At 41.0% G+C, this 27621-nt stretch overlaps 1 protein-coding gene across 5 annotated transcripts in view; it reads left to right on the top strand.

Annotated features, from left to right (window-relative positions):
• nckap5l (NCK-associated protein 5-like) overlaps window positions 1–27621 on the top strand; it is an 883389-nt gene that overhangs the window by 785655 nt on the left and 70113 nt on the right. For all 5 annotated transcript variants that reach the window (XM_073047595.1, XM_073047596.1, XM_073047597.1 and 2 more), the window contains 2 exons: window positions 14186–14503; window positions 15606–15760. In XM_073047595.1, the coding sequence (XP_072903696.1) occupies window positions 14186–14503; window positions 15606–15760 (473 nt within the window). The remainder of the gene's footprint in view (window positions 1–14185; window positions 14504–15605; window positions 15761–27621) is intronic.

The following is a 27621-nucleotide window of genomic DNA, read 5'->3' as shown; positions in this document are numbered from 1 at the left end:
GTCTAGGACTTTCAACATTCGATAGATTTCAATGAGATCCTCCTTCATCCTTCTAAGTTCCAGTGAATACAGACCCAGAGCCATCAAACATTCCTCATATGATAACCCTTTCATTCCAGAAATCATCTTTGTGCAACCCCTCTGAACCCTCTCCAATGTCAGCACATCTTTTCTTAGATAAGGAGCCCAAAACTATTCACAATACTCAAGGTGAGGCTTCACTAGTGTCTAATAAAGCTTCAACATCACATCCCTGTTCTTGTATTCTGCACTTCTTGAAATGAATGCTAACATTGCATTTCCTTTCATCACCACTGACTCAACTTGCAAGTTAACTTTTAGGGTGTTCTGCACAAAGATAGTCAAGACCATTTGCATTTCAGATTTTTGGATTTTCTCCCCATTTAGAAAATAGTCTGCACATTTATTTCTCCTACCAAAGTGCATGACCATGCATTTTCCAACATTGTATTTCATTTGCCACTTCCTTGCCCATTCTCCAAACCTGTCTAAGTCTTTCTGCAGCCTTCCCGTTTCCTCAAAACTGCATGACCCTCGTTCAATCTTCCTATCACCTGCAAACTTGGCAACAAAACTATCCATTCCATCGTCTAAATCCTTGACAAACAGCTTAAAAAGAAACAGTCCCCTGCCGAACACCACTAGTCACTGGTAGCCAACCAGAAAAGGATCCTTTTATTCCCACTCACTGCCTCCTGCCAATCGGCCAATGTTAGTAACTTTACTGTAATACCATGGGCTCTTAACTTTGTAAGTAGACTCGTGTGATATCTTGTCAAAAGACTTATGAAAGTCCAAATATATAACATCCACTGCATCCCTTTTATCTATCCTACTTGTAACCTCCTCAAAGAATTTCAACAAGTTCATCAGGCAAGATTTTCCCTTAAGGAAACCATGCTGACTTTGTCCTATCTTGCCCTGTGTCACCATGTTCTCCACAACCTCATTCTTAGCAGTATACTCCAACATCTTCCCAACAACTGAGGTCAGGCTAACTGGTCTATAATTTCTTTACTGCTGCCTTTCTCCTTTCATAAAGAGTAGAGTGATATTTGCAATTTTTCAGTCGTTTGGAAACATGCCAGAGTCCAATGATTCTGGAAAGATCATTTCTAATGTCTCACAATCTCTACTGCTACCTCTTTCAGAACTCTAGGGTGCAGTTGAACTGGTCTGGGCGACTTATGTGCCTTTTGGTCTTCCAGCTTTTGAAGCACCTTCTCTCAGTGTAATAGTAACTGCACTGACATATCATCCCTCACACCCTTCAACATCTGGCACACTGCTAGTGTCAGCCACAGTGAAGACTGATGCAAAATACTCATTTAGTTCATCTGCCATTTCCTTGTCCCTCATTATTATTTCTCTGGCCTCATTTTCTAGTGGTCCTATATCCACTCTCATCTCTCTTTTACTTTTTATATACTTGAAAAAGCTTTTACTATCCACTTTGATATTGTTTGCCAGCTTCCTTTCATATTTCTTCTTTTCCCTCCTAATGATTCTTTTAGTTGCTTTCTGGGGGTTTTTAAAAGCTTCCCAATCCCCTATCTTCCCGCTAATTTTTGCTTTGTTGTATGCGTTCCCTTTTGCTTTTACATTATTTTTGACTTTAATTCACAGGTTGTGTCTGTGGTAAAGAGGACAAATAGAATATAAAAACAAAGAGATATTGCTGATGTTTTATAAGACACTAATCGGGCCATACTTGGAGTTTGCTAACAGTTTTGGGTCCTTTATCTGGGAAAGGATATGTTGTCATTGGAAAGAGTCCGGAGGAGATTCAGAACGATGATTCCAGGAATGAATGGGTTAACAATTTAAAAGAATGCTTGGGGATCTCATTGAAACCCACCAAATGTTGAAAGGACTAGATAAGGTGAGTGTGCAGAGCATGTATCCTATGGTGGGGGTATCCAGAAATAGAGGACACCACCTCAATAATCAAGGGCGTCCTTTTAGAACTGAAGTGAGGAGAATTTTTTTTTAACCTAAAGAGTAGTGAATTTGTTGAATGCTCTGCCACCAGCTGCAGTGGAGGTCAACTCCATGGGTTGGTGAGAAGGCAGGTGTATGGGGTGAATGGGATCTGGGATCAGACAAGATGAAATGGCGGTGTGAACCCAGTGGGCTGAAGGGCCTAATTCTGATCCTATGTCATATGCTCATATGGCCTTATGGACTTCTCTTGTCAGCCATAGTTGTACTGTTTTGTCATTTGAGCATTGCTTTGTTTTGGGGATACATCTATCATGCACCTTCCTCATTTTTCCCAGAAACATGCATAATTGTTGCTCTGTCATCCCTGCCAGCATCTCCTTCCAATTTACTTTGGCCAACTCCTCTTTCATGCCACTGTAATTTCCTTTACTCCACTGAAATACTGCTACATCAGTCTTTACTTTCTCCCTATCAAATTTCAAGATGAACTCAATCATATTTTGATCACTGACTCCTAAGGGTTCCTTTACCTTAGGCTCTCTCATCACTGCTGGCTCATTACATAACACCCAATCCAGTACAGTTGATCGCCTGTAGGTTCAACAACAAACTGCTCTAAACAGATATCTCAATGGCATTCAACAAATCTCAAGATCTCACTCTCTTGAGATCCATTACCAACTTGATTTTCCCAATCTATCTGCATGCTGAATTTCTCATGACGACTGTCATAACATTGCCCTTTTGACATGCCTTTTCTATTTCCCATTGTAATCTGTAGTCTGCATCCCAGTTGCTGTTTGGAAACCCATATATAACTGCCATCAGGGTTCATTTACCCTTGCACTTTCTTTGCTCAAACCACAAGGATTCAACATCTTCCAAACCTATATCACGTCTTTCTAATGATTTGATGTCATTCTTTACCAGCAGAGCCTTGCCACCCCCTCTGCTGACTTTCCTATCCCTCCAATACAATGTGTAACCTTGGACATTCAGCTCCTAGCTACAACAATCCTTCAGCCACGATTTGTGATGGCCACAACATCATACTCAACAACCTGTAAAAGTGCAACAAGATCATCCACCTTATTTCTTATATAACCATATAACAATCACAGCACGGAAACAGGCCATTCCGGCCCTCCTAGTCCATGCCGAACTCTTAATCTCACCTAGTCCCACCTACCCGCACTCAGCCCATAACCCTCCACTCCTTTCCTGTCCATATACCTATCCAATTTTACCTTAAATGACACAACTGAACTGGCCTCTACTACTTCTACAGGAAGCTCATTCCACACAGCTATCACACTCTGAGTAAAGAAATACCCCCTCGTGTTTCCCTTAAACTTTTGCCCCCTAACTCTCAAATCATGTCCTCTCGTTTGAATCTCCCCTACTCTCAATGGAAACAGCCTATTCACGTCAACTCTATCTATCTCTCTCAACATTTTAAATACCTCGATCAAATCCGTCAACCTTCTACGCTCCAATGAATAGAGACCTAACTTGTTCAACCTTTCTCTGTAACTTAAGTGCTGAAACCCAGGTAACATCCTAGTAAATCGTCTCTGCATTCTCTCTAATTTATTGATATCTTTCCTATAATTCGGTGACCAGAACTGTACACAATATTCCAAATTTGGCCTTACCAATGCCTTGTACAATTTTAACATTACATCCCAACTTCTGTACTCAATGCTCTGATTTATAAAGGCCAGCGTTCCAAAAGCCTTCTTCACCACCCTATCTACATGAGACTCCACCTTCAGGGAACTATGCACTGTTATTCCTAGATCTCTCTGTTCCACTGCATTCCTCAATGCCCTACCATTTACCCTGTATGTTCTATTTGGATTATTCCTGCCAAAATGTAGAACCTCACACTTCTCAGCATTAAACTCCATCTGCCAATGTTCAGCCCATTATACTCTCTGCATTGAGATATAACACTTTGAGTACTGTACTTGCTACCGTTTTTGATTCTGTATCCTCAATACACTGATACTCTCCCTGCTGGCTGCAATTTTGTCCTATTGCCTGCCTGCCTTTCCTCACAGTCTGACTGCACGCTATCTTTGCATTTTTACCATCTGTCCTCTCCTGAGTCACTTTACTCTGTTTCCCAGCCCCCCTGCCAAGTTAGTTTAAAGCCTCCCCAACACTTCTAACAAACCTGCCCACGAGAATATTGGACTCCTTGGATTCAGGTGCAATCCGTCATTTTTTGAGCAGGTCATATCTCCCCAGAAGAGATAGATCCCAATGATCAAAGCACCTGAAACCCTGCCCCCACACCAGCTTCTCAGCCACGTGTTTATCTGCCAAATCATCCTGTTTCTACCCTCATTGGTGCGTGGCACAAGCAGCAATCTAGAAATTACTACCCAGGAGGTCCTGCTTCTCAGCTTTCTACCTAGATCTTTAAATTCTCTCTTCAGAACATCTTTGCCTTTCCTTCCTATGTCATTGGTACCAATATGTACCAAAACATCTGGCTGCTCCCCGTCCTCCTCTAAAATGCTGAGGACATGATCCAAGACATCCCTGACCCTGGCATCTAGGAGGCAACATAACTTCCCATTCATGTCCACAAAATCTCTGTCTGCTCCTCCAACTATCAAAGCCCCTATCACTACCCTCCCCTCTTCTCCCTCTTTCCTTTCTGCACCATAGACCCATGCTTAATGCCAGTAACCCTGTAACTTCAATCAGTTATATCCTTACTCTCCCGTAGAAGCCAAAGGTCATCCAGCTGCTGCTCCAGATCCCAAACACGGTCTTCAAGGAGCTGCAGCCGGATGCACTTCATGTGGCTTGTCATACTTAGTATTACGTTTTCCAACTTTATGCCAAATCTCATAAGGAAGTGGAAGCTCAAGAAATAGTCCTTGGTCCTGTCCCTTCTAATTGAGAGACTGGTTTGTGAAACAGAGGTATAGCCCATGTAATATCCCCTCTCTACCTAGCAAATACCAATTATGGTATTTAAAGATTTGTCATGCATGTGACACATTTCAGAGACTATTCAAGGTACCACTACCAGAATTTGGTCAGCTTCATTACCATTAACATAATTATCAATCAGGAAGAACCACAAAAGGAAGGAAAATGGGGAAAGAATGATGATAAACAAACTTTGTGACTAAGAGATGGCTGCTCCATTATAATGCCCATAATGCAGCACATTAGCATAGTGAAGCACAACACTCTACAGTACAGGCAGCCTGGGTTCAATTCTCACTGCTGCCTGTAAGGAACTTGTATGTTCTCCCTATGACCACATGGGTTTCTTCGGGGTGCACCCACAGTCCAAAGTTGTACCAGCTGGTAGGTTAATTGGTCATTGAAAATTGCCCCATGATTAGGCTGAGATTAAGTTGGGGGATTGCTGGGCTGTGCGATTCCAAGTGCCGGGGGGGCCTATTTTGTTTTGGATCTCACTAAACAAATAAATAAATCTCGAAGTTTTCAACAAAGATATAACAAGGAAAACTGATCCCAAACAAAACCCATTGAAGTTTAAAGTACGTATTATTATCAAACTATGTGTCCTTTACACAATCTTGTGATTCGTTTCCTTACAGGCAGCCAGAAAACAAAAAACCACAATATAACCCACTAAAGCAAAAAAAAACCTGTCAAACACCCATTGTGTAGAGAGGGAAAAAACAAATCATGCAAACAATAAAGCAAGCAAACAGTGTTCAGAACTGAAGTTCACAACGCCAGGCATCGTTACGGCCAATCCACAAATCCACTAGGTGCAGGTCATAGCCTCAGTCCAGTAGAGAGAGGAGCAAACCCCATGCAGCAGTGAATAGAACTGGCCAATCTCCCGCTTCTGCTTGGAAGGAGCTGCTGGCAGAGCAGCAATGGCACGAGCTTCTGGGGAAAGGGAGGAAGGTGCAGGATCGATGTATTCCAAAAACAAAGAAATATTCAAATGGCAAAATAGTACAACTGTGGCTGACAAGGGAAGTCAATGCTAATGTAGAACAAAAGGGAGGATATAGAACAAAGCAAAAATGAGTCAGAAGACAGAGAATTGGGAAGCTTTTAAAACCCTATAGATAGATAGATAGATACTTTATTCATCCCCATGGGGAAATTCAACATTCAACAGAGTCTACTCCCATCTCCGTTAGTTTGTGCCTTATATAGCGCAACTAATAGAATCGTTAGGAGGGAAAAGATGAAATATGAAAGGAAGCTGGCAAACAATATCAAGATGGATAGGAAAACCTTTTTCCAAGTATAAAAATAAAAGAGAGATGAGAGTGGATATAGGGCCACTGGAAAATGAGGCTGGAAAACGGGGGACGAGGAAATGGCAGATGAACTAAATGAGTATTTTGCATCAGTCTTCACTGTGGAAGACACGAACAGTGTGCCAAATGTTACAGGGTGTGAGGGAAGAGAAGTGAGTGCAGTTACTATCACGAGGGAGAAGGTGCTCAAAAAATTGAAAGACCCTAGGGTACATAAGTCACTTGGACTCGATGTACTGCACCCTTGGGTTCTGAGAAAGGTAGTGGTACAGATTGAGGAGGCATTAGAAATGATCTTTCAAAAATCATTGGAATCTGGCATGGTGCCAGAGGACTGCAAAATTGCAACTTCACTACACTGTTTAAGAAAGCAGGAAGGCACCAGAAAGGAAACTATAGATTAGTTAGCCTGAACTCAGTGGTTGGGAAGACATTAGAGTCATTTGTTAAGGATGAGGTTATGGAATACTTGGTGACGCAAGACAGGACAGGTCAAAGTCAGCATGGTTTCCTCAAGGGAAAATCTTACCTGACGAACCTGTTGGAATTCTTTAAAGAAACAACAAGCAGGATAGAAAAAGGGGATGCAGAGGATGATGTATGTTTGAACTTTCAAAAGGCCTTTGACAAGGCGCCACACATGAGGCTGCTTAACAAGTTAAGAGCCCATAGTATTACAGGAATGTTACTGGCATGTTTAGAGCATTGGCTGATTTGTAGGGGACCGTGAGTGAGAATAAAAGGATCCCTTTCTGGTTGGCTGCCAGTGACTTGTGATGTTCCTCAGAGATCGTTGTTTGGACCGCTGCTTTTTATCCTGTATATCAATGACGGAATACTTGGCTTTGTTGCCAAGTTTGCATATGATGCGAAGATTGGTGTATGGGCAGGAAATGTTGAGGATCTAGGTAGGCTGCAGAAGGACTTAAACAGATTAGGAGAATGGGCAAGAAAGTGGTAAATGAAATACAATGTTAGAAAATGCACAGTCATTCACTTTGGTAGTAGAAATAAATGTGCAGACTATTTTCTAAACAGGAAGAAAATCCAAAAGTCTAAGATGCAAAGGGTCTTGGGAGACCTTGTGAAGAACACCTTAAAAGTTAACTTGCAGGTTGATTCGGTGGTGAGAAAGGCTAATGTAATATTAACATTCATTTCAAGATGTCTAGAATACAACAGCAGGGATGTGATGCTGAGGCTTTATAAGGCACTGGTGAGGCCTCACCTTGAGTATTGTGAACAGTTTTGGGCTCCTCATCTAAGAAAAGATGTATTGGCATTGGAGAGGTTTCAGAGAAGGTTCACAAGGATGATTCCAGGAATGAAAGGTTTATCATATGAGAAACGTTTGATAGCTCTGGGTCTGTACTCAATGGAATTTAGAGGGATGAGGGGATATCTCATTGAAACCTTTTGAATGTTGAAATGTCGAGATGGAGTAGATGTGGAAAGGATATTTGACATGATGGGGAAGTCTAGTACAAGAGGGCACAACCTCAGGACAGAGGGGCGTCCATTTAAAACTGGAATGTAGAGAAATTTCTTCAGCCAGAGGGTGGTGAATTTGTGGAATTTATTACCACAGGCAGCTGTGGAGGCCAGGTTATTGGGTGCATTTAAGGCAGAGCTTGATAGTTTCTTGATTGGACACAACATCAAAGGTTATGGGGAGAAGGCTGGGGGGAGGGACTGGGGAGGGGAAAAAAGGATCAGCCTTGATAGAATAGTGGAGCAGACATGATGGGCCAAATTGCCTAATTCTGCTCCTATGTCTTATGGTCTAAATCATCCAAACCTCGGATCACTCCTTGCTTTTGCGCTCAGGTTCTGCCTCTTCAAATCACCCTTGGGCTTGGGCTCTGCGTATCAATTTGGCCAGTACCTGACCTTTCTAATTTGGCTCAGCTCTTAAATCGATCAAACCTTGGATCTTTCTTCGCTTCATCTTGGCTCCAAAATATCGAATTGCCTCCGTCCACTCTGGGCTTTCCAGCCCTGACATGCTGCAACCACCCTACCTCTCCAAGACTGCAACCCACACCACAAAAAAGCCAGGTCAAACAGTTCCACTCCGAAAGGAAAGCCACCTTGCCGCGATGGTTCACCAGGAAAAGCGTGAATAACAAAATATTTAGTGGCCCTCTTTATTTCATTGGCCACCAGCAAGTAGTCGCTAGAATTCACCAGCATCACCTTAAACCAGAAGTTTAGTATGTATTAATTCCATATGATCATTAAAATAGGATTACTGATGGTGTTGAAGTGAATACTTTCTATATTAGACACCTGATGTCAGCATAGTTAATATTGTCACGGAATTAATGGACCTAAGGAGACCAAGAGCTTCAAGAATGGAAGGGGAGGAATGTTGGCATAAAGTTGGGAGGAAGAAAGGTAAAAATTAATTGACTTTATGTTTAATATTATCCAAATAAGAGAAGCCTCAGACACTTCTCCATAGCACTGTACTCTTTGGAAAAGGTCTCAAAAGGAAATTACTTTCCAACTCTGCTATTAATTCAGCATAAAAATGAAAAATGTAAGCTATTTATTAATATAGGAAAGTTGGAGTGTCATTTCATCTTTGCTGATCATATTTCAATGATCATAAAACTGAAAGTGAATCCTGAAAGCAGATTTTCCCATCAGCAGCAGCATCTGCTGCATGTTTCATGGCTTTGAATCACACAAAATATATTCTGCCTTGTCTGAAATCATTGCCCTCCTTGTAATCCTTATGCAAGTAGATAAAGCAAAGAACATATTTAAAAATAGGCAAAGAAAACAAGTTTGCTTGGAAATTCTATTGCATTACCCATTTTCTTTTTCAGGAAATGAAAATCATTTTTCTCATAGATTGAAATATGAGAATAAACATTTCTAAGTCATTTTCTCTACCCAGAAAAATCGACCAGATCCTTCTTGCCATAAGTTAGCCTTTTGCTCCCGACATAATCTTATTTTCAGTATTGTGTTCCCTGTGCAACGTTCCCTTTGGCACATTGAGGGGAAACTTGGAGCCTGTTGTCTTGCTAGCCCGGCCACTGGGCTCTGTACCCTTGCTGGTACAAAGCTGGGCTGGGTAATCTCTTTCTCCTTTACTCTCCAGCATTGAATTAATGAGCCCTCAATACCTGCCTCACTAATTGTGCGATTGGTTCCAATTTCCAACTCCCATCAGTCCACACGATACAGGACCAGAATTGGGCCATTTGGCCCATCGAGTCTGCTCTGAGCTTCATCAATGACTTTCCTTTCGTCGTAAGGTTAAAAGTGGGGATGTTCGCAGATGACTGCACAATGTTCTGCACTGTTCGTGACTCCTCAGAGAGTGAAGCAATTCATACCCAAATGCAGCTGAATCTGGATAATATCCACGCTTGGGCTGACAAGTGGCAAGTAACATTCGAATCATGCAAGTGCCAGGCAATGACCATCTCCAACAAGAGAGGCTCTAACCATCGTTCCTTGACATTCAATGACAGCACCATCACTGAATTCCATGCCCTCAACATCCTGGGGAAATTGAACTGGTCTTGCCATATAAACACCATGGCTACCAGAGCAGTTCAAAGGCTAGGAGTCCTGCAGCATGTTACTCACCTCCTGACTCCCGAAAACCTGTCCACCATCTGCAAGGCTCAGGTTAGAAGTGTAATGGAATACTCTCCACTCGCCTGGATGAGTGCAACTCCATCAACACTCAAAAAGCTTGGCATCATCCAGTACAAGGCAGCCCACTTGACTGGTACCCCTTCAACAAGCATCCAATCCCTCCACCATCGACAAACAGTTTCAGCATTATGTACTATCTGCAAGATACACTACAACAGCACACCAAAGTTCCTAAGGCAGCACCTTCCAGACCAATGACCACTACCATCTTGAAGGTTGAGAATGAGAACAGCAGATACCTGGGAACACTGCTTGGAAATTCCCCTCCAAGTCACCCACCATCCTGACTTGGAAACATATCGCCATTCCCTCATTATCACTGGGTCAAAATCACCTACACCTCAGGGACTGCAGCAATTCAAGAAGGCAGCTCATCACTTCCTTCTCAAGGGCAACCTAGGATGGGCAATAAATGCCGGCTTAGCTAGCAATGCCCACATCCCATAAATGAATAAATAAATAAAAGACTAGAATGTATCCTTCATCAATGCAGCTCAAGTCTCCTTTGTTCTTGTATACAGGATGATCTTTAATATTCACAAGATAATCACTTACAGAGACTGCTATACCTAATCTTAAGCAGCCTCCCCTGAAGTTTAACCACCTAAGTGGTCTCGAGTGAGGGGGTCAAAGGTTTTCCCTCATTCTCAACATATTGAGCGATAGCAGAGGGCACCAGATTATAGGAACACAGTAATTACGTACAAAGAAATCATTGTGGGAAAACAATTCAAAGCTTCAGAAGTTACTGGTGAAGCTCTTTAAATCTGTAAGATTCTCCACATCTGTCTGAGCTGATCCTAGCCAAAGATTTGCCATATTTTTTTTTCTCTACTAACTTGAGTACATTGCAAGTGGAAGAACAAAAAAAATCAAATATCACAGTCATTATTTTATTATTGATCAATGTGTTCACTTGGTGGGTAAACTCATAATGTAAAAGGGAATTTAGGGCATCAGTTTAAGATTGGAATATCAGTCAAAGTACTCTTCAGTCCACAAGAAAAATTACTTGCTCTGTGAAAGCACTGAGATCATATTAAAAATAATTTGAAATGGATCCACTATTGTCTCCTGTATGGCTTAACCCTATGTAAATCATTATTCCTGGTGGCATCACAGGGCAGTAGATGTCTTTTCATTCAAAGTGTCTCCATTTCAGAGTGAAAAATAAATACAGTCATTGGCCATTTTATTAGGTACAGAAGTAGAACCCAGTGCAGTCTTCTCCTGCTGTAGCCCATGCACATCAAGGGTCAATGTGTTGTGTGTTGAGAGATGCTCTTCTGTACACCACTGTTGTAATGCGTACATTACTGGCACCTTCCAGTCTGGCCATCTCCTCTGACCTCTCTCATTTTCACTTGCAGAACTGCCAACCACTGGAATTTTTTGTGTTTTTCCACACCGCTTTCTGTAAACTTTAGAGACTGTTGTGTGCGAAAATCCCAGGAGATCAGCAGTTTCTGAGATACTCAAAACACCCAGTCTGGCACCAACAATCATTCCACGGTCAAAGTCATTTAGATCGCATTTCCTCCCCATTCTGATGTTTTGTGTGAACACCAACTGAATCTCTTGACCATGTCTGCATGCTTTTATGCATTAAGTTGCTGGTACGTGATTAGCTGATAATGAGTGTACCTAATATAGTGGCCACTGAGTGTATGTGTATATTTCAATCAGTAATATGCATTAATTACAGAAAGAAACAAAGTCAAATTTAATATAGGCAGTCCCCGGGTTATGAACAAGTTCTGTTCCTGAGTCCGTCTTTAAGTCAGATTTATATGTAAGTCGGAACAAGTACATCCGGTATTATTTAGTGTCAGTTAGTCAAATGTTTGTCTTAGTATATAGTATATATTTTACCTTTCTATACATACAAAACACTTAAGAAATGTATGTATTCCAATAATTAAACCACTGCGTTGCTTAGTAATTATTGTAGCTTTCATCGGGGCAGGGCCTTTCACATGCTCCATTATTCTCACTTTATCCTTCATCCTTTAAAATTGTTCCAATCGTTGACCGACTGTAGCCTAACACTTTACCTTTTTTTTTGTAATTTATCTTTTTATTGAAGTTCATCAAACAAACATTTCCATAAGATGTATTTCAGACATTGTACATATATATCATATAATCATATATGTCACAAAATGTCCACAAAGTATTTATCTGGGATATACACTTATAGAAAAGAGTGGAAAGAAAAAACAAGCTAAAGGAAAGAACTATGTACAAGTAGGGAGTGATTTTTTTTTACAACAGAGTCATTGATTTGTGAGAATAAAATCAGGCCTATGAGGTCTGGTTTACATACTGGTTTATGTAGTTAAACCATTATGTAGTTAAACCATTTTTCCCAGTATGAATCAAATTGTCCCAGCTTATGATTAACAGATGCTGTTATCTTCTCCGTTTTGTAAATGTCCATTGTAATTTCCATCTATATATTTAAAGTTGGGCTCTCCTGTGATAACCATTTCCTAGTAAGAGTCTTTTTACCAGCCACCAACAGCATATTCATTAAATATTTATCTCTTTTCAATCATTCTTGAGGTATATATCCAAAATATATGGTCTTACTCTCCAAGGGTATTTCACATTTAAAGATGTCTTGTAGGGCATTGTGTATCCCCCTGCAATAGTTTTTGATAACAGGGCAGTCCCAAAAAATATGATAATGATTTGCATTTTGATTTCCACAATTTCTCCAGCAAACAGGGAGGTTACTATCATAATGGGATTTCTGAGAGGGTGTAATAAAATATCTTATCAAGTTTTTCCATCCAAACTCTCTCCATTTCTGTGAATTGGTACACTTCCATTGATATCTCCATATTGTTGTCCATTCTTCCTCAGATATAATTATCCCACCTCCAATGACTGATGGTGTTTCGCTTTCTTATTTCCACTTCATTTTCAATCATGATCGCTGCCTGTCAACGGAACAGAAACAGTGCGGGTGGCGGGCCCCGAGCTCCACTAGCTCCCGAGGTCCGCTGGGTCCTAAGGACCACCGTACTGAATTCGCCGGGTCCTAAAGTCTACCGCACTGAGACAGGTTAAATGGGACAATTGGGGGCTATGCTGAGTTTGGGTATTTGATCCTCCTCAATATTTCACGTGGGAATTTAAACTGGAGGTGGCAGTGTTTTTTTTACGAGGTCGAGTTGCGAGCTTGACATCAACCCAGTGCGCTCAGGAGGGGTCTGTCACTGGATCGAACTTGGGAACCTCCGTTCTTGAGCCCGGCAATGATCTCACTATGCCACCAGCCGACCGGAAAGGGGGTGTCAGGGTGAATCTTGCTAAGTAAAATTTAAGCCAAATACAAAGTTACACACTCAACACAGTGTCAACAGCAACGACTTAAAATGACGGAAGGTATCACGATCTGACTTAAAATGGTGGACGGCTTCCTCCTTCCTCAGTTCGTAAGTACGAGTTGTTCGTAAGTCAGACGTTCGTAGCTCGGGGACTACCTGTATACAGTTATCCATGTGTAATTAAATAGCACCTTTAATATAATACGATATCCAGAGGAGGTTCATGGGAGCATTATGAAGCAGTTTGGTTCTAAATATAAAAAAAAGACATGGGCTATGATCAATCTCTTTTTACAAATCATCCTAAATAAGAAAAGATAGATGAAGTAGATGAACAAGAGGTTGATAGAACTCAGATGAATGGAAGCTGAGGCACATGTACCAATGTCAGAGCGGTCATAATTGGGAATTCAAAAGAAACTATATTTAAGGGAGTGCTAACATCTTGGTGCTGCTTAAGTCACCTTCACTATAAGTCAAAGAACAGTGAGATAAAATGTGTGTTCAGAATTTGGTGTGAATTTGGCCACAAAGCTTTAAACGTGTCTAAGTTTATGGATGGTGGAAACTAGGCAGCTATTGAAAAGTGTGTTGAAATTATCAAGTCCACACGTAATAAAGGTGTGAAGAGAGCTAGTGCAGAAAACGATGCAAATAATTTCTGAGATACATGTCACTATGGATAATGGCTTGTACACTATCTGTGGTGTGCATATTTCAAACAATGGGTGATCAAAATTTCTATGAAGAATCAATATATTTTTCTTTGTCATTTCAATACAACTGTTGTTCAATCATTAACAGATTTGGATTGAAAACTATTTGGCAACAAAGCTTTCAGTGTTATATTTTCATCAGTAATCCATTCCATTGTTCGTAACAACATTCACTTCCAATTGCTTCAGTCTTTAACAAACTGTTCCTGTATCATAGGATCAAGTTGCCAGATGAGAACATTGGACAGTGGAATTGGGACATTCCCCCTCCCAGACTCCGTGAACCGGGCAACAGGGCGACACGTTACCAAAACAACATCCTGCCTTGATTACGAGCTTTGCTCCTCCCTGGAAAAGATGCCATACACAGCAACAGTTTCTCAGAAAGCAAAAACACTTGAACGAGAAGTGCCTTGCAGTGCTGAATGCAGCAATCCTCGGCCGGAAATGATTGGCCATTCAGCATCAGACCCCACGATGGTTGCTAAACCTGCACTCGCGTTTCCAAGTTGCCTTCCCAAGCCATCCAGCGCAGGTAAATAAGTCTTGTAAATAGGTGGTATATTGAAGCATCTTTCTATGCTGAGACAGCAAGTCCTGCAATAGATTAACTAATCTGAGTCAGAAACATCTGAGAAAGTCTGCAGATGTTGGGTGACCAAAGCAAAGCAGAGAAAATGCTGGAGGAAATCAACTGGTCAGGCAGCATCTATGGAAATGAATAGACAGACGACATTTCAGGCTGACACAATTCTTCTGTCAAGGAGGGTCTTGGCCCAAGACATTGACTATCAATTTATTTTCATAGATGCTGCCTGACCTGCTGAGTTCTTCCAGCATTTTGTATGTGTTGCTCTAGAGTTATTGTTAGCAAGTCTTCAAGGGAAAAAGTAGGAAAGAGTGAATCCTTTGACATGTGTATAACATATTTGTGTCATACTTTCATCTAATTTCAAATGTTTCTAACTTGTAATTCTATGTGGAATAGAACAATATAAACTTAAACAATAGCAAATACAAATGAATTCTAACATTCATTTTCTGTCTCAGATATTAGATCTAAAAACGTGTGTAGTGTAGCAAGCTCATGAGAGAGATCCCATTCATGTATTAGGTGCTGTGCAACCTGATGGTCATGTCTTTGACCTTATTTTTGCTATAGAACAGACTGTGTGATTAGACACTGTCATTATAACAAATTGAATAGAATCCATGAGCAATAGATTGTTTCATGAAGGCTGGTTAATAGGAAAATTCTGCAGTGATCTAGTTGCGAGACGACACCAGACTGACAATGGCAGAGTACAGTCTCTTAATTAACATGTCAAGATGTCAACATTGCAAGATACAATAAACCAGATAGACTGGATGTCTGCATTTGCCACCCGATTATTTACTGGTGCTTTTATTTCCTGTGCCTATTTCTATATCTATTGAACAATTAATGTATTGTGAGCAGATTAAAATTTATTAATCACCAATATATTTCCTATATAAACTGCATTAAAATAACTCAGTTTAAAAGTTAAGTATTATTAATATCCTGACAATTATCTTGACCATTTAATCTTGCAGAAAGAGAAATTTAACGTGTTGAAGAAAATTTGAAACAATTTAATGATATGATTACATGCTAGGTTTCCTTGTTGCTAAATACAAAATGCAAGATCGTCTAACTGAGGGTTGCAGTCCAACCCAATGTTCAAACGACTGTCAAAGTGAACATTCCAAGTTGTCAGAGAAAACAAGGAATTTGCAACAACCAAGCTGTTCCCGAAGTCTGAGTGCACAGGTAAGATACCATTGAGGCTATTGTTTTAAAAAAAAGGTTTTTCTTCCAAATATTTTAAACCTTGTGGCATTTAATTAATTCTTTGTGTGGTTTGTGTTATCGTTTCCTAATATGTGAAAGAACTATAAATAGCAATACATAACAAAAGCATGAAATAACAAGATAATGAGGTCCTTAAAGTGAGATCATTGGTTGTGGGAACATTTCAATTAATGAGAGTAACTATCCTTTTTTGTTGAAGAGCCTGATGATTGAGGAGTAGAAACTGTTCTTGAACATGGTGGTGCAAGTCCTGAGGCACCTGTACCTTCTACCTGTTGGCAGCAGTGAGAAGAGAGCATGGTCTGGGTGATGAGGATCTTTGATGATAGATACTGCTTTTCTACAGCAATCTTTCATGTGCTCAACGGTCGGGAGGGCTTTACCCATTATGTACTGGGCTGAATCCACTGCATTTTATAGGATTTGCTGTTCAAAGAGTAGGCATTCGGCACGGACTAGAAGGGCCGAGTTGGCCTGTTTCCGTGCTGCATTGGTGTTCCCACACCAGACCTTAATGCAACTGGTCAATACACATTCTACTACACATCTGTAGAAGTTTGTCAAGGTTTTTAATGTAATGCATAATGTCCTCAGTCTTCTAAGGAAATAAAGGCACTGTTGTGCTTTCTTTGCAGTTACATTTATATGCTGGGTCCAAGACAGGCCCTCTTAGATGGTAACACCCAGGGGTTTAAAGTAACTGACCCTCTCCATCTCTGATCCTCTGATAGTATGTGAAGCTGTTTTAAAGAAGTAAATTCAAAGCTGTCATCTAACATGGTTGCTGAGATAATACCGGTGCTTGAGTTTTGCTTTCACATGCTAATATTTTAAGCCCTTGCATCTTTTATCAAATTGAATTGATGTCCATTGTTTTCCATACACAAGCTGTTGTATTTTCCTGTGACACAAAAATACATCACGTTGCTATTCACAGAAATGATCAATTAGCCATGAACGAGGTGAAAAGAGAAAGCTGCAAAGGAACGTATTCAAGCACTCAAGTTTGGCACAACATAAAGCACATTTTAAAGTTGCAATGATATAAGCTGCTCTAGCTTCAGCCCTTATAAAATTGATGTGACCTTGATTCTTTTATGTTTCTTGATTTCTAACAAAATGCAGAGTATACACATCTAATATGCAGCTGGAAGTGTGGGGGGGGGGTGGTGTGTGTGTGTGTGAGAGAGAGAGAGAGAGAGAGAGAGAGACAGAGGGAGAGAGAGAGAAACACATGGCAGTGGATCTGTACTGGCAAAAAAAAATTATCAATCGAACAACTAGAGTTAGGAGGATCTGAATCAGGTTTATTATCACTGACATATAGTATGTCATAAATGGTGTTATTTTGTGGCAGCAGTATAGTGCAATACATAAAATACTATAATTTACATTAAGAAATATATTTCTAATTTTATAGTATTAAAAAATACTGTATATTGGACTATAAACGGGGTAGAAATACATCTCCAACAAAGGATAAGTGAGGAACTCTTCCCCTCCGCTATCCTTGGACAAGGTGTAGCACCTGCTTAACGCCCCCCCCCCCACCCCGATCAGGGTCACATGAAGCCATGGAAGCAGGTGGTGGATGGTCGTATGAGTAGCTGGTGCATATCACAAGTCCTGGTTATATGATCTCTAATGCCAGGCAGACGATCTCGGAAGAGTTTCGATAGTGGCTGGGATCACCCGTCTTATAAAGACACTGTCCAGAAGAAGGCAATGACAAAACACTTCTGTAGAAAATTTGCCAAGAACAATCATGGCCATGGAAAGACCATGATCACCTACATCATATGACATGTCACATAATGATGATGATGATGATGATGTAGATAGATAGATACTTTAATGATCTCCAAGGAAATTAACGTGTCACAGCAGCATTACAGGTGCACAAATATAGAAATATTAGAAGAGAAGTGGAAAGAATAAAAAATAACTTACCTCAAACAGTTTAACAGGAGGAGGTCATCACTTCCCTGGCTATAGGTTGATTCATCATAGAGCCTAATGGCTGAAGATAAGAATGACCTCCTATAGCGCCCTTTGAAGCAGCGTAGTTTTTTTCGTCTGTTACTGAAAGTGCTCTTCCATTCAGACAAGGTTGCATGCAGAGAATGAAAAACATTTTCCAAAATTGTAAGGATTTCCCTTTGTTCTACCACAGCTTCCAGTGTGTTCAGGTTGACTCCTATAATAGAGCCAGCTTTTCTAAGCAGTTTATTGAGCTGTTGGCATTACCCATGTTGATGCCATTGCCCCAACCCACCACTGCATAGAATATTGTACTGGCAACAACAGACCGGTAGAACTGGAAGCAGAGGCCTGCAAACACCTAGGGACCTCAGTCTCCTCAGGAAGCAGAGGCCTGCAAACACCTAGGGACCTCAGTCTCCTCAGGAAGCAGAGGCCTGCAGACACTTAGGGACCTCAGTCTCCTCAGGAAGCAGAGGCCTGCAGACACTTAGGGACCTCAGTCTCCTCAGGAAGCAGAGGCCTGCAGACACCTAGGGACCTCAGTCTCCTCAGGAAGCAGAGGCCTGCAAACACCTAGGGACCTCAGTCTCCTCAGGAAGCAGAGGCCTGCAGACACTTAGGGACCTCAGTCTCCTCAGGAAGCAGAGGCCTGCAGACACTTAGGGACCTCAGTCTCCTCAGGAAGCAGAGGCCTGCAGACACCTAGGGACCTCAGTCTCCTCAGGAAGCAGAGGCCTGCAAACACCTAGGGACCTCAGTCTCCTCAGGAAGCAGAGGCCTGCAGACACCTAGGGACCTCAGTCTCCTCAGGAAGCAGAGGCCTGCAAACACCTAGGGACCTCAGTCTCCTCAGGAAGCAGAGGCCTGCAGACACTTAGGGACCTCAGTCTCCCCAGGAAGCAGAGGCCTGCAGACACCTAGGGACCTCAGTCTCCTCAGGAAGCAGAGGCCTGCATACACCTAGGGACCTCAGTCTCCTCAGGAAGCAGAGGCCTGCATACACCTAGGGACCTCAGTCTCCTCAGGAAGCAGAGGCCTGCATACACCTAGGGACCTCAGTCTCCTCAGGAAGCAGAGGCGACTCTGGCCCTTCTAGTCTCTGTGCTGGTGCTCCACTCAAGTCTGTCAATGCAAGTCTCTAATGGACATTCCAAAAATTCATATAATGTAAGTTTGATCATTAGAGTATTAAAGTGTAATTAACATAGTCCTAAATAAAACAAAATTGAAATAAAAAGGTCAGACACTGTTTATGATTAATTTCTAAATATAAATATTGATTGCAAATCTTTCTGCAGTAGCTCCATAGGTTGGATAATATAGCTCCAGAAGTATAAAAGCCCAAAAGAAATCTATGCTCTGAGTACAAGCAACAGATATTAGGCATTCAGTGAGACTAAAATTGAATTGTCATGGAATATACTTGTATTGCAGGGCAATATTACATTGAGTTTGATTTGACAATTAACTGCTTCAATCTCATTATTTGATACAGTATCCCATTCACATGTGTATCAGCAACACCTTCCAAATTTTATTTCTTAGTCGAAATATTGAATGGAAGCAGTTATATTCAATTTAGTATCTGATACTTAGATGAGATTACTTTGATTGTTGAATGCTTTTTACATTATATCGGGTACACAGTAATAAAGATGTAAGCACATGTGTGAGTGAGTCTGCTTGTAGACCTTCAGTGTCTAGAAACATTAAGAGCTTGATTTTAAATGCAGGATTACAATTTTATTTTTACTTCCCGTTACACTGCTGGCATTTAGTGCAGCGATATTGAGACCCAGTGGTGTTCAGAGCTTCTTTCATCGTGTCAGTAGTTCCTTCTCTGTTTTCACTACTGTCTGTCATGCAAGTTGCTGGTTACAATGCTGAAGCAGAAACCAAAAAAGCTGCAATTACATGAATTTTGTAGCAATAATAATTATTTTTACAAAGCACTGGCTTTATTTCATTTCTTTGAAGAAGTTATTTATATTGTGGATAAAACAGAACCAGCCGATAGAATCTAATAGCCCGTGGTATTACAGGAAAGTTACTAACATGGTTAGGGGACTGGCTGATTGGAAGAAGACAGCGAGTGGGAATCAAAGGATCCTCGTCTGGTTGGCTGTCAGTGAGTGACTAGTGGTGTTCCACTGGGATCAGTGTGGGACCACTTCTTTTTATGCTGTATATCAATGATTTAGATGATGAAATAGGTGACTTTATTGCCAAGTTTTTAGATGATACAAAGATTGGTGGAGGGGCAGGTAATGTTGAGAAACAGGTAAGATGCAGAAGGACTTAGACAGATTAGGAGAATGCACGGTCATGAATTTTGGTAGTAGAAACAAATATGCGGACTACTTACTAAATAGGGAGAAAATCCAAAATTCTTAGATGTAAAGGGACCTGGGAGTCCTTGTGCAGAACACCCTAAAGGTTAACTTGCAGGGAGAGTCTGTGCTGAGGAAGGCAAATGCAATGCAAGAGGACTAGAGTGGACTAGAACTAGAAAGGATGTACACCCATGATTGTGTAGCCAAGTTTCCATCAAACTCAATATACACGTTTGCTGATGACACCACAATTGTAGGCCGTATCTTGGGTAGTGATGAGTCTGAGTACAGAGAGGAAATTAAGAACCTGATGGCATGGTGCCAAGGCAATAACCTATCCCTCAATGTCAGCAAGACGGAGGAATTGGTTGTTGATTTCAGAAGGAGTAGCGGACCACACGGCCCCATCTACATCGGTGATGCACAGGTGGAACAAGTCAAAAACTTTAAGTTCCTCGGGGTTAATATCACAAATGACCTGACTTGGTCTAACCAAGCAGAGTCCACTCCCAAGAAGGCCCACCAACGCCTTAACTTCCTGAGAAATCTGAAGAAATTTGGCCTGTCCCCTAAAACCCTCACTAATTTTTATAGATGCACCATAGAAAGCATTCTTCTAGGGTGCATCACAACCTGGTATAGAAGTTGTCCTGTCCAAGACCGGAAGAAGCTGCAGAAGATTGTGAACATAGCCCAGCACATCACACAAACCAATCTTCCGTCCTTGGACTCACATTACACCGCACGCTGTCGGAGCAGTGCTGCCAGGATAATCAAGGACAAGACCCACCCAGCCAACACACTTTTTGTCCCACTTCCCTCCGGGAGAAGGTTCAGGAGCATGAAGACTCGTACAGCCAGATTTGGGAACAGCTTCTTTCCAACTGTGAGAAGACTGCTGAATGGATCCTGACCTTCCAAATATCCGGACCTGTCTCTCGGGTTTTTTTCGCACTACCTTACTCTCCCTTTTCTATTTTCTATTTATGATTTATAATTTAAGTTTTTATTATATTTACTATCGATTTGTACTCCAGGGAGCATGAAGTGCAGAATCAAATATCGCTGTGATGATTGTATGCTCTAGTATCAATTGTTTGGCGACAATAAAGTAAAGTAATAAAGAATACAAGAACAAGGATCTGATGCTGAGGATTTCTAAGGCACTGGCGAGGCCTCACTTTGAGTATTGTGAACAGCTTTGGGCTCCTCATCTTGGAAAATATGTGCTGTGGAGGCCAGGTCGCTGGGTGTATTTAAGGCAGAGATTGATAGATCTTGATTGAACATGGCATCAAAGATTGCGGGGAAAAGGCCGGGACATAGGGTTGAGGAGGAGAGAAAAAGAATCAGCCATGGTTGAATGACGGAGCAGCTGGACCAAATGGCCTAATTCTGCTCCTATGTCTTATGGTCTATACTTAGATTTACGTAGTTATTTAATAAAGTGTTGCATCAAATGTTACTGCAAAAAATATGAAGTAAAGTACTTGCGTGGACAAAGGAATAGCTGTTTGTGAACAAACAGAGAAGCACAAAAATAATTGTTTTCAGGTTGGTAAGATATCAGGGATGATGACGTTTCAATATGCGTCAGATGGATCAAGTTATCAAAGGAGTGGTTGTTAAATTTGTTGATGGCACATATAAGTAGTAAAGTAAATTGTAAAACGAGCAAATGTAGTCATAAAGAATCGGAGATTAGTTAAAGGAGTAGGCATACATATGGAAAAAGGAGTATATTATGAAATTGCCAATTTTGTAAGGAAAAATTGAAAAGTGCTGGTGAGAAATTGCAAAGCTCCAAGATGCAGATACAACTGTTTTCACTTTTGTTTATTTATTAAAGTGATATGTTCTTCGCATGCTGAGCCATTTTCATTGCTCATCCCTTGCTATCCTTGTGAAGGTGTTGGGGCCTTCTTGAACAGTAACAGTCCATGAAGTGTGGGTATACGTACGGTGCTGGTCAGGAGAGAGTTTCAGGATCTTGCCTCAGTGATGGTGAAGGAATTGTGATATTTGCAAGTTGGGATAGAGTGTAGTTGGAGTAGAAACACCAGTTGATGATGTTCACATGGGAATTGTTGTCTTTGCATTACAGTGTGTAGGTTTGGAATGTGCTGTTTGAGGAATCTGGGTGAGTTGGTGCATTGCATTTTGTGACGTGGTACATAGTGTGGGCACTATCCGTCCATAATGGGCTGCACTCTCCTATGTGGAGACAATCTTCTGAAGTGTTAGTGAAATTACACTCCCTTGGGTAAGTGGAGAGTATTCTATCACACTTTGTAGATGATGGATAGGTTTTGGGGCATTAGGAGGTGAGTTACTCACCACAGGATTCCCAGATGTTGACTTGCTGTTGAAGCCACACTGAATATTGTGGGTACTAGCAGGAGTTTTTCTTGTCAGATAATATCTTTGCCTGGAATTTATGCAGTGCAAATCTCACTTGCTACTATTAACCCAGGTCTTAATATTGTCCAGATCATACTGCACTTGCATGTGATCTGCTTCATTATCTGACGAGATGTAAATGGTATATAACAAAATGTTCGAACATGCTAGACTTGCAGAGTTTAGGAGATGGTGACTATTGACACATATGAAATATTAAGGGATTGGAGCAAGATGGATCTCATATGGAGCCAGTGATCATTAATGGAGAATGTGTGGAGCAGGTTAAGACCTACAAGTATCTGGGAGTACAGTTGGACGAGAAGCTAGACTGGACTGCCAACACAGATGCCTTGTGCAGGAAGGCACAGAGTCGACTGTACTTCCTTAGAAGGTTAGCGTCATTCAATGTCTGCAGTGAGATGCTGAAGATGTTCTATAGGTCAGTTGTTGAGAGCGCCCTCTTCTTTGTGGTGGCGTGTTGGGGAGGAAGCATTAAGAAGAAGGACGCCTCACGTCTTAATAAGCTGATAAGGAAGGCGGGCTCTGTCGTGGGCAAAGTACTGGAGAGTTTAACATCGGTAGCTGAGCGAAGGGCGCTGAGTAGGCTACGGTCAATTATGGAAAACCCTGAACATCCTCTACATAGCACCATCCAGAGACAGAGAAGCAGTTTCAGCGACAGGTTACTGTCGATGCAATGCTCCTCAGACAGGATGAAGAGGTCAATACTCCCCAATGCCATTAGGCTTTACAATTCAACTGCCAGGACGTAAGAACTTTTTTTAAAGCTATTATTAATGCTTTTTGAGTTAGTGATTTAGATGCATATCATATTATTACTGAGTTAAGTATTGTATGTAATGAGTTTTTGCTACAACAAGTGTATGGGACATTGGAAAAAAATGTTGAATTTCCCCATGGGGATGAATAAAGTATCTATCTATCTATCTATCTATCTATCTAGAGAGGATGTGTTCTCTTCTCAAAGAAGGATCACTTGAAAAGTAAGGTGATGTTCATGTGAGACAGAGCTGAAGTGAATTTTTAACTTACAGTGGATTATGTGTTTTGAAATACCCTTTATTAAAAGACAGTGGAATCAAGGTTTTTAAATATATTTTTTAAAAAAAGGTAGGTTCTCAATAAATTTTAAAAAAGTGAAATCCAGGCTACCGTAGATAAATGGGATTACAAGACTAAAGTTACAATTACATTAGGTATGATCTTATCGAGTGTTGGAGCTAGCAGAAGAGACCCAGAGGCCTGCACATGTTCCTTATTTATTCATGTTTGTACGTGCTCTATTGTGCTCAAATCCTGGGTATCTGGTTGAGTCACAGAGATGACTATTTTATGGATGATAATTCTAATCAATTAAACAAATTTGAAACTTGCAATGCAGAAACAAATCCGATGCCAAGAATAGTGCCATAAATGAGAGAAGAAAGGCAACATTTACAAAGCCTGTTTTACAATCTCAGAACATCCAGAAGCCAAGTCATTGGGTATATTTAAAGGAGAGGTTGATAGGTTTGTGATTAATAAGGGAGTCAAAGTTTGCAGGGAGAAGGCAAGAGAATGGGCATGAGAAGGATAATAAATCAGCCATGATCGAATGGTGCAATAGACGATGTGCGGAGTGACCTAATTCTGCTGCTTTGTCTTATGATCCCACGGTCTTATCATTAATGAAACACTTTCAAAGTTACTGCTGTGATATAGAAAATATGGTGTAAATTTGCATGCAGCGCACCTGAGCAGAAAATGTGCTAATCAACTTCGATTGTCTAAGCTGTAATTATTGCATAGGTATTGTCTGTTCAATAAATGATATTTTGTTGTTAACATGTTAAAACAAAACTAAATACAAAAAATCTGTATATTACTTCCAGTTCATTCAAACTTTCCTTATGAACATGGTTTTCCTGATTTCTTTTTCGAATATTTCTAGTCTGATAGTTAAAATAGCAGAATTGTCTCCCATTGAACAAAAAAAAAACCGATGGTATGTTGATAGATAGATAGATAGATAGATAGATACTTTATTCATCCCCATGGGGAAATTCAACATTTTTTTCCAATGTCCCATACACTTGTTGTAGCAAAAACTCATTACATACAATACTTAACTCAGTAATAATATGATATGCATCTAAATCACTAACTCAAAAAGCATTAATAATAGCTTTAAAAAAAGTTCTTAAGTCCTGGCAGTTGAATTGTAAAGCCTAATGGCATTGGGGAGTATTGACCTCTTCATCCTGTCTGAGGAGCATTGCATCGACAGTAACCTGTCGCTGAAACTGCTTCTCTGTCTCTGGATGGTGCTATGTAGAGGATGTTCAGGGTTTTCCATAATTGACCGTAGCCTACTCAGCGCCCTTCGCTCAGCTACCGATGTTAAACTCTCCAGTACTTTGCCCACGACAGAGCCCGCCTTCCTTATCAGCTTATTAAGACGTGAGGCGTCCTTCTTCTTAATGCTTCCTCCCCAACACGCCACCACAAAGAAGAGGGCGCTCTCAACAACTGACCTATAGAACATCTTCAGCATCTCACTGCAGACATTGAATGACGCTAACCTTCTAAGGAAGTACAGTCGACTCTGTGCCTTCCTGCACAAGGCATCTGTGTTGGCAGTCCAGTCTAGCTTCTCGTCCAACTGTACTCCCAGATACTTGTAGGTCTTAACCTGCTCCACACATTCTCCATTAATGATCACTGGCTCCATATGAGGCCTAGATCTCCTAAAGTCCACCACCATCTCCTTGGTCTTGGTGACATTGAGACGCAGGTAGTTTGAGTTGCACCATATCACAAAGTCCTGTATCAGTTTCCTATACTCCTCCTCCTGTCCATTCCTGACACACCCCACTATGGCCGTGTCATCAGCGAACTTCTGCACATGGCAGGACTCCGAGTTATATTGGAAGTCAGATGTGTACAGGGTGAACAGGACCGGAGAGAGTACGGTTCCCTGTGGCGCTCCTGTGCTGCTGACCACTGTGTCAGACCTACAGTCTCCCAACCGCACATACTGAGGTCTATCTGTCAAGTAGTCCACTATCCAATCCACATTTAATCCAATCCACATGATAGATACATTTAATCCAATTAATTGATGAAATGTTACCAGAACTGGCAGCTTTTGATTGGAATTTTTGATTCTATTTCTCTGTCTACTTTTGCTACTTGACTTGTTGAGACTTCCGAGCATATTTTTATTTTTTTATTATTTTGGATACCAGATCTACAGTTTTTGTTGCTTTCAATTTTTATTTCAATATGGATTCACCATCGTTGTTATTTGCCATGTCATATAACGTGGGTGATCATGACCATAATTATTCTTGGAAAATTCGTCTGCAGAAGTGGTTTGCTATTGCCACCTTCTGAGCAGTGTCTTTACAAGATGGGTGACTTCAGCCATTATCAACACTCTTCATAGATTTGTCTGCCTGGTGTCAGTGGTCATATAACCAGGACTTATGATATGCACCAGCTGCTCATATGACCATCCACCATATGACCTGTTCCCATGGCTTCATCTGGCCCTGATCAGGGACTAAGCAGGTGCTAGACCTTGCCCAAGGGTGGCCTACAGGCTAACGGAAGGAAGGAGCACATTACACCTCCTTCAGTAGAGTCATATCTCCGACCTGCCACCCAACTACATGAACTAAGGACTTGAAGTATGATGTAGGAAGTGCAGACTTTCTCTCCAAAAATAACTTAAAAATTAATATTCATTTATTTCATCACAATTCGAGCAGGTAGAGTGTGTCAGATTAGCATCTATTCTACGTAAACATAATAACCTGTTATGAGGGCATATGAGAGTTTGCCATCATTTATCGATTGTTCGACGTGGGAATTAATGCCTACTTTCACCAGAAACTAAAATGAGCTTCCAGAGAGAATTTATAAATCATCTTTGAAGACAAGCTGGTTCATATATGTCAGAATCAGAATCAGAATCAGGTTTATTATCACCGGCATTTGACGTGAAATTTGTTAACTTAGCAGCAGCAGTTCAATGCAGTACTTAATCTAGCAGAGAGAAAAAGTATATAATAAATAAAATGAAACATAATAATAAATAAACAAGTAAATCAATTACATATATTGAATTGATTATTAAAAAATGTGCAAAAACAGAAATACTGTATATTAAAAAGTGAGGTAGTGCCCAAAGCCTCAAAGTCCATTCAGGAATCGGATGGCAAAGGGAAAGAAGCTGTTCCTGAATCACTGAGAGTGTGCCTTCAGGCTTCTGTACCTCCTACCTGGTAGTAACAGTAAGAAAAGGGCATGCCCTGGGTGCTGAAGATCCTTATTAATGGACGCTGCCTTTCTGAGACACTGCTCCCTAAAGATATCCTGGGTACTTTGTAGGCTAGTGCCCAAGATGGAGCTGACTAGATTTACAACCTTCTGCAGCTTCTTTCAGTCCTGTGCAGTAGCCCCTCCAAACCAGACAGTGATGCAGCCTGTCAGAATGCTCTCCACAATACAACTATAGAAGTTTTTGAGTGTATTTGTTGACATGCTAAATCTCTTCAAACTCCTAATAAAGTATAGCAGCTGTCTTGCCTTCTTTATGATTACATCAATATGTTGGGACCAGAGATGTTGACACTCAGGAACTTGAAACTGCTCACTCTCTCCACTTCTGATCCTTCTATGAGTATTGGTATGTGTTTCTTCATCTTACCATTCCTGAAGTTCGCAATCAGCTCTTTCGTCTTACTGACATTGAGTGCCAGGTTGTTGCTGCGGCACCACTCCACTAGTTGGCATATCTCACTCCTGTACGCTCTCGTGTCACCACCTGAGATTCTACCAACAATGGTTGTATCGTCAGCAAATTTGTAGATGGTATTTGAGCTATGCCTAGCCACACAGTCATGTGTATATAGAGAGTAGAGCAGTGGGCTAAGCACACACCCCTGCGGTGCACCAGTGTTGATCGTCAGTGAGGAGGAGATGTTATCACCAATCTGCACAGACTATGGTCTTCAGGTTAGGAAATCGAGGATCCAATTACGGAGGGAGGTATAGAGGCCCAGGTTCTGCAACTTCTCAATCAGGATTGTGGGA

The sequence above is a fragment of the Hemitrygon akajei genome, chromosome 5 (genome assembly GCF_048418815.1).
Source record: "Hemitrygon akajei chromosome 5, sHemAka1.3, whole genome shotgun sequence".
NCBI lineage: Eukaryota > Metazoa > Chordata > Chondrichthyes > Myliobatiformes > Dasyatidae > Hemitrygon > Hemitrygon akajei.
The sequence above is the reverse complement of the archived record's forward strand: the minus strand, read 5'-3'. Positions and strand labels throughout refer to the sequence as shown.